Source organism: Lineus longissimus, chromosome 18 (assembly GCF_910592395.1).
Source record: "Lineus longissimus chromosome 18, tnLinLong1.2, whole genome shotgun sequence".
Classification (NCBI taxonomy): Eukaryota; Metazoa; Nemertea; class Pilidiophora; order Heteronemertea; family Lineidae; genus Lineus; species Lineus longissimus.
The window spans coordinates 10,256,626-10,268,751 of record NC_088325.1 but is presented as its reverse complement, the minus strand read 5'-3'; the positions used below and the strand labels follow the sequence as shown (position 1 = coordinate 10,268,751).

Genomic DNA, 12,126 nt, shown 5'->3' with positions numbered 1-12,126 from the left:
TGCCCATTATTTACAGACTTCATGGCCAAGACCATTTCTAGGTCACGACCTTGGCATTTAAAACACAACACAAAATGCTTTCAATCGCGTTGACCACGAAATAATCACAATTAATTACAAGTTAATTAGGATTAATTACCAAGTTAGATTAAGTGGAGAAATAATGACATTCTCATGTTCACCCAAAGTACACTTTTTCATATTGTTGTACTAAATATTGATATCACAGCAAGGCCAAACATGTTGGTAGCCAGCGCAGGGCTTTTCAACTACTACAAACAACTTGATGGGTCACCAAGCTCAACCAGTGGACACCAGAAACTGCCACGGGGCACCAGCCTGTTGACCATGGCACCTTTAAAATGTTGAACAGATACCCTGCAGAACATTTCAGGTTTAATTCTGGAAACGGTCCCATCTGCAACCGCCAACTTAGGAAGTCATCCATATATAAAGTATCAAAAAATCATCTCAAGCGTGAATAATATCAAGTTTTTCTGGTACAACAAACACTTAAGGATAAAGCTGGCTCCGACTTATTTTTGGAGTTTAGATCAATAATTCCAGAATATTCCTACTTTAGCAACTGTGAACTGTGTCTATTCCTACTGCAGCAACTAATGAAGAATTGACGTCTAGAATGCCACTGGGGATTCCCAAGAATTTAAGTAACTAGATGTACCCTTTATTTTCAGTTTCACTCTTATTAATTTCAGTTTAATATTTCAAGTTAAACTTATAGGAGGTTATACTGAGACCGCTTGGAGCGCTATACTATCTTTAAGCAAATATCCACCAGTCTGAGAGTGTATTATGTAAACAGGAGACGTAGAACCATCTCCCCCCTCCCCCTGTCTAACAATGTGATATGATGCGTAACCAGGCGACATGGAAGACAAACAGTCTGCACTATTATCTATGCATCAATTATCCAGTATAAAATATTCATGCGGGATATGCAATTAGTTGGCTCCACAATTGTCATAAAGTTTACCAACTGATTTTTAATTTTGATATTGTGTTGTTCGTCACTTAACTGGAGAATACAGGCACGAGATGACATTTTGTACAGTAGGCCCTAAACTGCAAAAAAAATACATTAGTGTTCATGAGTTTTGGCAACTGAATTCAAAATGTATAGGGAAAAACCTCTTTTGTGTTATCTTTTGGCTCCCTACAAACGCAGGTACTGAAATCAGCTCCACAAGACAGATAAAGAACTGGAGGTGCCTTTAGCCAGGACATGAGCAATATATAGCCTAAACATGACCCTTCCAAGCCTAGATATTGAGTTGGAGTAAGTCCTGAGGCCCCCCTCTCGACGAACATAAAACAACTAATGCTCTGAAACCCCACTTTCAGTCTCACTTTTTTGGTTTTCCAGCATTTTTGCTTGGAGTAAACACTAATTAGGTGCCCATGGGTGGCCAGGTATGACTGCCAAGATATGACCTTGGAAGGTACAGCATGCGTGGAAATCTGCCGTGAGCTAGCTATACCATCGTTCTGGTATCTTCTCTTTGAAAATGCCTGAAGCTCCAGTTCGCAATCAGAGTACTCCCTACAGTAGGATACGCAGTTCCCTGCTGTTTGCTTCAACATTTCCTGCTTTATGAGCAGCGTTGCTCAGTGGGTCGACAGCAAACTTGGTAGCCTGTACATCTGTGAAAGGGAAAGCATAACCAGCCGACTAACAACCCAATTAAATTATCCCGATTTTTTGTCCTTTGCTGGACCACCCTGTATAACATAATGGTGCCGATTATCCATTTTTTAATCCCAGCTGCAGAAATGTCCACAGACCTTATCCAGGGGTGGATCTAGGAGTCTGGGAAAGAGGGGACACCTCAGCCATCGAAGGGATCAAAGAGCCAGGCCAATGTCTTCCCATCAATGTCATAAAATTCATGGTCAATTACAAAGCATGTTTTCTCAAATAAGAGGGGCACACGCCCGGTGTGTGTTACCAGAATCTGTGTCTGGTTTCATGACTTTCGTCACTGAGGCCTGCAATCAAGTGGCATACAACAAAAAAATTTGCAATTGTTATCGCAGGCGCCTACGACAAGAATCAGTGATCACAGCAACATGCAATTACAGCAGACAAGTGATCTTTCTTTATCGCACACCGCAGCAATTATTGCAGGTCACTGCAGCAAAAAACGCTTGTGTGCAAGGGAAGTATTTGCAAAGCTCGACCACAGTCTCAGCCTCTTTTTTATCGCACATCGCAGCAATTATTGCAGGTTGCAGCAACATAAACTGCTCGTTTGCGGGGCGGTTTAGAAGGGAAGTTTTTTTTGCAATACTGGACACAACTTTCAGCCTCAACTCCACACAGCTCCCAAACCCATCATACTATCATTGACTGCACATTCATGAATGAATCATCGTTTAAAATGCTTCCTCTCAATTCAATTCACAGTTGTCCATCGCATCAATTTTCCTCGAGAAAAAAACTTGTGGTTCGCCTCTGATGATCAATGAACTCGTACACTATAGAGTTGGTCAATTTTCATCAGTTTATGGATAGACTTTTTTCCTATATAAACGAGTCGAATTTCAGATCGATTCGTTCTGTACTGAAATGCTTGGAGTGTGTCTGTTTACGTCCTAGCTCAATTGAAGCCACTGCAGTGCCGAGCTATTCAGCACAAATGATGTCATGTCGATTGAATTTTGCGGCAAAGCTGTGGGGAAAATACCCATCATAGGTCCTGGAACTCGTCCAAACGTCTGACAACGATGATCTTTGTTAGGTGGGAAGCCAAGCTAGCAAGATATCAACAACTTGGAGACTAATGTCAGGTTTATCTTGTCTACAAAAAGATGCAATCACACTCTGTTGGGATGGGATATTAAACAGGCCGACTTCGTACAAAAGTATACAATCACTATGGCATGATGGTCTCGTGGTTAGGGTGCCACACTCCTGATCGAGAAGGCGTAGGTTCAAAACATATAAGATACACTGTTCCTTCCATGTTAGAGATTGCAGGCGTAACAGTACTTTCCTTTCCTCAGAAGACCATAGGTTGATGAAAAGCTATAAAAGCATACATCATTCGTTAAAAATTTGAAATTAGTTAGTTGAATTTGAGGAAATTTCCTATTGTCACGTGTTAAGACGTACTGAATATCAAATTTCACATTGCCATTATATAGACAGTACAAAAATACTATCAATACCAACTTTCAGCAAGTTTGCATGAATGATAACTGCGCTATTGCATCAAGTATACTTGCATTTTTATTTACCTGACCCACGATTAAATACGAGTTGCATTATACCCCTTCAAGCACACGACGGGTCCATTGAAAGTACTTGGCATTTTGAAAAGAATTTCAAGGCAACATCAGTTAGCCCGTCAAGCTGAAAACACCTGACGTTCAACTTCCTCTAAGAAGTCTAACAAGGCTTCATTTACCTGGAAGCTGATTTTGTACCTACTTAAAGGGACAACTTGGGCGTGGGATTTACCTAGCCAAGAGGATAATACCCCTTGCTGCCACCATGTGCCGCCACCCGTAGTATCACACCAACGCTGATCTCTAATAATGATTTTCGCCAGTGTTATGAGGTAGTTTTGGACATGACTTGTAAATCTCAGGTAGGCCAGAGGTTACACCCCATACTAGTGCATTGTTCATTGCAGTTGATTGATTGATTTTTTTTCAATATCCTATTTCGAGAAGACACGGTCCTGCTGGAAGCCATTTTGGATTAAAAACCAACATATCTCGTGCCTAGGTTGTCCCTTTAAGATTCCAACAGCAAAACATGTGCAAGTTTATGAAAGAAGCATGCTGAAATCAGTGTATTATTTACAAACCTGCCCTAACTGACAACAGAATGTCAGACTGACAGGTAAAAACCTGCAAACCATGGAAACGATTTTTAAAGTTCTGACGTTGGAAGGAAAGGTTTTTGATCTTGAAAGGTCAGTGATGGATGATTTTGACGACATCTTCTACAGTGACAACACCAATCTTTCAAGGGACTCAACTTGAATTAGTTGTTCACATGGGGTGCTGAAAGATGGGTTAATGAATTTCAGCTAATGGTAATCTCGCTTAGGATGTGAGCCTTCAAGCACAAGAGCCTGAATCTCAGAGGAGGGGAGGCCACATAAGGGCACAAGCACAAAGGGGCTCAACTTTGATTCGTTAGTTGTTTTTCATGGGGTGGTGGTATGGGGTGCTGAAAGATGGACTGACGAATTTCAGCTTAATACACTCTATGGAGCAAGCCCTCAATTGCCTGAATCTCAGACAGGAGGGGAGGCCACATGAGGGCACAAGCCCAAAGGAACTCAACATTGATTAGTTAGTTGTTCGCATGGGGTGGTGGTATGGGGTGCTGAAAAATGGACTGACGAATTTCAGCTTGAATCACTCCATGGAGCAAGCCTTCAAGAGCCTGAATCTCAGAGGAGGGGAGGCCACACAAGGGCACAAGCCCAAAGGGACTCAACTTTGATTAGTTAGTTGTTCGCATGGGGTGGTGGTATGGGGTGCTGAAAAATGGGTTGACAAATTGCAGCTTGAATCACTCCATGGAGCAAGCCTTCAAGAGCCTGAATCTCAGAGGAGGAGAGGCCACATGAAGGCACAAAGCTCAAAGGGACTCACTCTTACCAGTTAGTTAGAGAAACTGGTAATATTTAGCCTGCTCATGGCAGAAGTAGATGCGTAATTGTTATATATGGAGAACAGGGAGAAAGAGTGCCATTCTTTTCACAAAATTTGTTTTCTTGAGGAAAGTCATATGAACTTGTAAAGTTGCTTTTAGCTACCTGAAGGTTATTATCGGTGAGTAAAACATCAGATAAGGGGATGATACTAATGGTTTTCTTATTGAGTAATTCAAACTAATCTTTGATGAGTTATTTCAAAAAAATTAAAACTTGAACAAATGACCTGCTCTGAAGTCCACACTCAATCATTTCTCAGACGATCGTGATATCCCTTTATCAAGTTAAAGGTAATTATGTACCCAATCAGCCCATGCCATAGCTTCAACTACTTGAGAAAGAATATTCTTTTCACTTTCCATTTTTCATCCCTCTTCTCCATTCGTCAAGCGCCTACTTTTGCCAGAGCCACGTCTCATATCTTAGCAGTGCCTCACCAACACCACAGAATGTACTTCCTGTTAAATATCGTGCAGAAAGAACATCATCGTGGGTGTCTTCTATTGAAAAATCAATACACATAACAGAATCTGATACAAACATGCCGGGCAAACTGCGTACAATTTCTAAGCAACTCCTACTTTTCCTGCGAGATGATGACAAGGAAGGTGATAAAACGTCAACAACAAGAAAGTGCTTTTAGAGTATTACACTTGCGGCAGAGAATTCCGGGAAAAATAAATCTTTAGCAAAAGATTGGAACTGTCGAGGGCCTGCTGGCTTTTTGCAGACCGGGCGTGTTGGTCGCCCTCCTGATTGGTTAAGACAGAGAACAGACTCAGGAGATGATAACAAGTACTGATGATCAATAATGCTATAGATCTGGGTGCTCGTTTTGGAATCAAAGTGTACGGACTATACAGGCAGCAGCTAGGTAGGCAAGATAAAGTTACACAAAGTCGCCAATAGGGGTCTCTCCCATCTAACAGTACATCAAAACTATTCACACTTGAACAATGAATATATTAAACTAGGCTGAATCTAAAATGACCCAGTCCCCTTTCTGTGCATATAAGTCTCCCAAGATGGCCAATTTAACCCACCAGATCCTGCCTATAGTCCCCCTTTGGTTTTATGGCTACTCTGAGGACTTTCAGAGTTTGATAAATGATAAATCGGGGACATATGGCGATAGTCGATGATCTGATGATCAAATTATTCCTGATTCGCCAGAGATTTTTGAGTAGCAGGCTACAGGCTACAGGCTCAGGAGGTACTCAAACAAATTCATGAGTCACGCCTCCAAAAAAGATATTTTGCGGTAAATTAAGACAGCACTTCCTATGTGAAAAACCACAGTGTGAAAAAATTATAGTAAGCATGGTTGGTTTACCTGCGATATTGGTAGTTTTTTGTGTGTTTTATGGCAAAGCGTTTTTGCTATTACAACGTACCTGTCCAAGTGCTTAGATAATTTTGTAAAAATTTCTGAGAAAGAAGATACAACTCTATAATCCCGTAGTATAGTTTGTACAAAAAGTGTACATCAATGGGTTTCTCATTCCGACTGAACATGAATATGAAGATCTAGTGTGAAACTTAAGCAATCAGGTCTTGGTCTCTAGCACCCCAGCCCCCCCCCTTCCACCCCACCCCAGCCTATGCCCCTGGAGTCAGCCACAGTGCCAAGACTTGAGAAACAATAGTCAGCTGGAAGAGGGAAATCCCTTGAAGAACTGATAACCAACTGGAAGAGGCAAGGTATATTTGGGTTTGATAACCAGTTGAAAGAGTCAAAATTCTATAAACCTACATATATACTGGGTGTAGGAAAACCTGCCGAGATAATCTTGGCTTCAAATAAAATTCTGACCTGGCATATTTCTGGCGACAAAGCTGCCTTTCTTTTTAATAAACAAGTTAACTTCGTTTATATCAACAGTCCAACCTTTAAGACTTGTATTTCACATTCCTCACTCAAAGCTTCCATCATCGGTCCAAAAAACTAGTTTTGCATTTACATTCATTAAGAAGTGTTGATATTTCACTGACGGGCATGAATGTGAAGTAGGAAATGGCTGGTACTGATTTGGATAGTTTTGATTACGACTGTTTGCTTATTTGGGGCCATCTCAAAAAAAGAAAGGACAGAATAGCCTGGAGGAGTGATCACTGTAAGCGCTTCTGCCATGATTTCAAGAGGGCAGAGTATTCTCTTCTTTCCATGGGAAGGGGCAGAGAGGAGTTTTGTCAAAAAAGGGCAGAAATTGCGCAACAAAGACAGACTCAGAAAATACGCAAGAATTCTACCAAATTTCACAGTGGTGGGCACTTCTAATGCAAGTATCAATTCGTTTCTTGTACCCCCCCTCCTCAAGGGTAGTTAAGCTATCACCACTAATCTTTGCCGATGCTTGAGTAGTATTTATTTTTCCTTTAGTGAAAATTTGGCGAAGCTGGAAAGAATAAGGATGCTACTGTGTCGATGTCTTGTCGAACATACAGTCTTACCCAGTAAAATTAGTCCGGTTACTTTACATGATGGTGATAACTGATATATTGTTGATGGTGATGTCTTGACGAAAGAAAAAGTAGCATTGGTGAAAAAAGGGTGATGCTTGAGCCTTAAGATGTCGTTATAGGGTGATAAGGTGTCGTACCCTTGAGGAGGGGGGTACAAGACACGAATTGATACTTGCATAAGTCTGCCCAGCCCTAAAGAAATAAATTTCTTTATTGCTACACCCAACATACAGTACATCTGTCTTAGTTTTAATTTCTGTTCACTATCCAACCCATAATGAGAAATTCTTTAGCTATAATTGTTGATAAACTTTCCCTTTATATAGAGGGAGAAATTATCTGTTTTCAGGATCGCCAGGATGGGTTTATATTCACTGTCAGAATTTCAGGGGGGGGGGGCACCTAGAGGATTGCATTGGAATCCCATCAGAAATTGCTTAGAAATTGGGACAAGGGCCTAATATATACATGTATTGAATGTTAAAATAGGTACCCCACCCCCCCTCTTTTTTCACTCTAAATCTTGGTGAAAGCCAAGAGTTGAGGAAGACTATTAATTCTTGACAGAGCTAACAACGACAAGGTCTTATTATAAAAGGGAGGTTAGGAGAGTTATCCTACTTACCCCCTCCTTATACTCTTAATCCGCATAGAGCCAAGAATTGCAAAAGACTATTGACTAAAGACTTCTTGATAGACATGATAGAGTTAACAACAAAAAAGTCTTCTAACAGAGTAGAACTTTCATGTTATTTGAGCAGAAAGAACAGCAAAAAATTAAATTAAGTTGGCAGATCAAGATCGGCCAGACCATGGAACCCAAGTTCTGGAAACATTCCTGTAATTTCAGTATAACATTTCAATGTTGAAAGCATCTGTGCTCAAAAATCAATTAAAATATCAGATTTCTAAATATCTTTGTGAATAAAACCAACCCGCTGTGCAAGATATCTAGCAGCCTAGTAAGGTCAGGGGGCCATCTCAGAAACTACAGAGTCCCAACCAAGAAGTGTTGTTCTTCATGAAAGCCTACATACATTCAGGTTTGTTGCAACAGTCAAACTACATTAAAGAATTTTCCCTTTTCAAAACCATCGTCAGCAATTTTCACTAATTTTACATGAATGTGTTTTTAGTCATACTCAATCTGAAAGTTAACCCTGAAATAAATGCCAAATGTTGAAAAACAAATTTAAACAATTTTTAAACGCTTTCTCTCTATCTTTATACAATCCTATAGTCTTCAATATCATAGCTCAAATTATCAAGACAATAGTATTGTTCTTATTCTCAGAACAATACCGGCAGGGAACAAAAACACCTTTAAAATTTCAAAAAGGACATGTGTCACTTTATTTTTTGAAACACACAGTAGGCATCCCAATGAAACACAAGCCTCTCCCTGTGACATGATAAGCACTATTCACTGCATTCTTCAAATCATGAAGGGTCTTCAAAGTCCTCTAACTTATTCAAGGTTATCATTTTGAAATATTTCCACAAAAGATAGGCGTCATTTTATTTTGAGACACACAGTAGCAATCCCATCAAACCCAAGCCTCAACCTGCAACATGATAAGCACACTATTCATTATGTATCTCATTCTGCTTATGAATGATCTCCAAAGTCCTATTACTGATTTTGGGCTAAAACTTTTAAAATTTAAAAAGGACATTGTGTCACTTTATTTTTTGAAACACACAGTAGCCATTTTTTGAAACCCAAACCTCCACCTGTGATTTAATGAGGACACTACACAAGTGCCAACAATGCATTATCATAATAGGTTCGTTATTGTACAATTATATCAAAATTGTAACTTTTTTCAGCAAAATCTCTGGAGCGTGTCAGTTTTGATTACAAGATAAGGAAGGTTATAAAGAACAACGGTCATGATATGATCAAAGTAAATAATGAGAATAATGAGTGATTGTGCTTTCCTTGTTGGGGTGTGGCAGGCAGGCATATCATAAATCATTAGCAATCAGGAACAGATGTTTTTTTATGACAACATTGCATGCAAGTTTTATGTTCCATTGTCCTTTTAGGGAGGTCCAGGCTGTGGGAACCAGCAATGTAGATCTCTAGCATAGGCTAAACAAAAGAAAGTGCAGAGCTGGCCTTTCTGACATTCTGACACTCTGAATCATGACAGGGCTCTTATACCTACATCAGCAGATCAAACAGCATCATTTTCTCTTTCATTCTTGAGGGATAATTCAATTCTTCGACTGAAAATGTCCATACCCCCCCCCCCCCCCCCCCACACACACACACACATTACTGAAGTAGCAGGTCCAGCTCCACATTACTAGGCAAAGTGCCAATAAATGAATGAAACAAAAACCTCAACAGCATGATAAACTATACCACACCCAATCCGCTTTATCACAATATATATCCAAGGTGACTTTTTCCGACTCCATTGCCAACGAGCCCTAATTATCATTTTTCAACGATCAATGGACCATTTGTTAGCAAGGTTATAACAGAACCATATAACCACTCAAATTGAAATGAGTCACGTACGCTGCATATGAAAAACAATGAAATGTGCACTATTGTAAATTTCACTCATGAAGCAGGCGCATAATCCATATAGCACACGCGTCCTGATATTGCGCACTTCGGAATAAGGAGTTATAACGCCTATTGTATAACGTCGCTAAAATGATAGCCTACATGTATCATGTTATTAACCAAGACGCCTTATTTGATGGAAATAAGGGACACTAAATTGGCATGGGACACTGTTATTAGATGCACAAAGGATGGCCCACCCCGTATCATGATATTTATCGCGCCTATAGACCTCACTGGAATGGAAATGTCATCTAGATATGACAGATGAAATTCTGCCGTCATTTTAATAGATATTTCGCACAAACAACAGATAAATTCGATTAAATTCCTACCTGATAGGAACATTAAAGCCACGCCGAAAACGGCCACCAGAATTTGCATTCGTTGCATTATAGTTTTTCCTAAGATTCCCTCCACATTAGAAAGAAATTCGGGAAAAATCCACATGCGTTTCCGACTAGTGCAGTCTTCGTTAAGCAACGCCAATGATAATGAGACGTCTGACTCCCGCCCGATACATGCGCATGTGCTGAAATAGTGCGCCGCATTATCATGAATAGAATAATAAATCATTTGTGTTAGATTGATATGAACTCATTTTTCACAGTGTTATGAGACGATAGAATATTTTTATAATACTGTATGCCCTTATTGTCCAATTATTGATATGATTTATAGTCCAGCATCTATCCATATTACTCCGCCATGAACAGTCCTACGAGAGAGTTTTTTAAATATCACCGAGATAAAATAAGATATTTGAATGTGGTTTTCAGCAGAGTATCAGACATTTAGTAGGTCATATATCTGTTGTATTTGGATACACCTAATTCCATCCCTTCATTATGTAACAAAAAATTTTAAAAAGGTCCAAAAATCACTTTTTTTATTTCATGTGCCTTTTCAAAAATTAAAATGAGCCCATGAACTGTGCTTTATGACCATCATTTTTCGGCTCTTGCAATTCCATATTTGACAGTCATGACAAATGCACATTTTTGCTTAGGATTTTTACGTTATTTTTGTAATCTCTTCCGTTACCTTTGATAAAGACCCCCCCCCCCCCCCCCCGATCCTTCATGTATGAGCCGAGTTGGCCATAAAGACCCTGACCGACTGCATTGCTGACCATGAGGGGGTGTTCTCAAAGGTCACCAGCTGTCTGAAAAAAACAATCACCTTTAGCGAGCTAAAACAAATCTTCAAAATAAGGAATTTAGCAGGAATTTTCTAGTAATGAAAGCAAAAAAAACTTCGTTTACCAATACATTGTGAAAAAGAAAAAACAGAAAAGAAAAGAAAAGAAAAGAAAAAGTTACTTTTTGGACTTTTTAAAATTGCCTGTTACATAATGAAGAGACATGATTAGCTAGGCCCGAATACAACAGATACATGACCAACTAGATATACCATTCTCTGCTGAATTATCTTATTCTATCTCCGTGATATTTTTAAAAAACGGTGGACATTTACTTTCTGGTAGGATAGTACATGTAGGGCATCTCATTTACTTTGAGTGGTGTAAGAGGTTTTTTACGAGGTTTTTGCTATCCTTATATATTGGCGAAGAAAAAATACCTTTACATATATTTCTCAGGATGCGTGTCATAATTCATATACATGTATATTCAATTTCTTTCATCTGGTAATAATCCGATTTTGCCGGAATTCTGAGCGGGAATTCAGCCAAATCTAACTTTTTTCTAATAATCTGTCAATAAAGTTCAGTATGAATCAAACCAAACTAGGCCCCATAAAAAAATCTTTAGTCTATCATCCCCTCGCGCATGACGAAATCGGCCCGCATCGTTTTTAAAAAGATGTTTTTTGTTGAATTTCATCGGCGGCGTTACAGTATTTTCGATAGCAGACGTCCTGTGATATCCAAAATGCTATTAGTTTTTATATAGGCTAGAATACTAAGCCTACTTCGTAGCCCGGCAGCAGACACGGTCGTCCCTCCCCTCATATTCCACTTCGCAATGTCACACGCACGTCGATTCCCGCCAAGGCTTCCCGCGTAAATGATAGGCCGTGGTATTTCCTTGACGTTTGTCGATGTTGACATCTGGTGGTAACAAACAGAACTGAAATGTTCACGAAATTGAGACAATATTTCAGTTCCATTTATTACCACCAGATGTCAACATCGACAAACGGCGAGGAGGCGTACTGTGGAACAGTGTTTGCCAGCAGCCTCTTTTACCATCGGTTTGGGTGTGACAGTGGTTGCGTCTCAATATTTGCTGGAACATTATTTGCCAGCTCATTTTCACCATTGAATTGTTTGTGACAATAGTTATCTCTTGTCTCAATATTCGTTGGGACATTACTTATGCTAGAAGGTCAATTTTACCATCAGATTGTGACAGTGGTTGTTTCGTT

The 12,126-nt window shown here is 39.7% G+C and overlaps 1 protein-coding gene across 7 annotated transcripts in view; it reads right to left on the bottom strand.

Moving 5' to 3' along the window:
* LOC135502393 (neural cell adhesion molecule 2-like) overlaps positions 1–10,213 on the bottom strand; it is a 122,049-nt gene extending 111,836 nt beyond the window's left edge. For all 7 annotated transcript variants that reach the window (XM_064795189.1, XM_064795191.1, XM_064795190.1 and 4 more), the window contains exon 1: positions 10,074–10,213. In XM_064795189.1, coding sequence (XP_064651259.1) covers positions 10,074–10,188 — 115 coding nt within the window. In that variant the 5' untranslated portion in view covers positions 10,189–10,213. The remainder of the gene's footprint in view (positions 1–10,073) is intronic.
* Between the last annotated feature and the right edge of the window lie 1,913 nt (positions 10,214–12,126).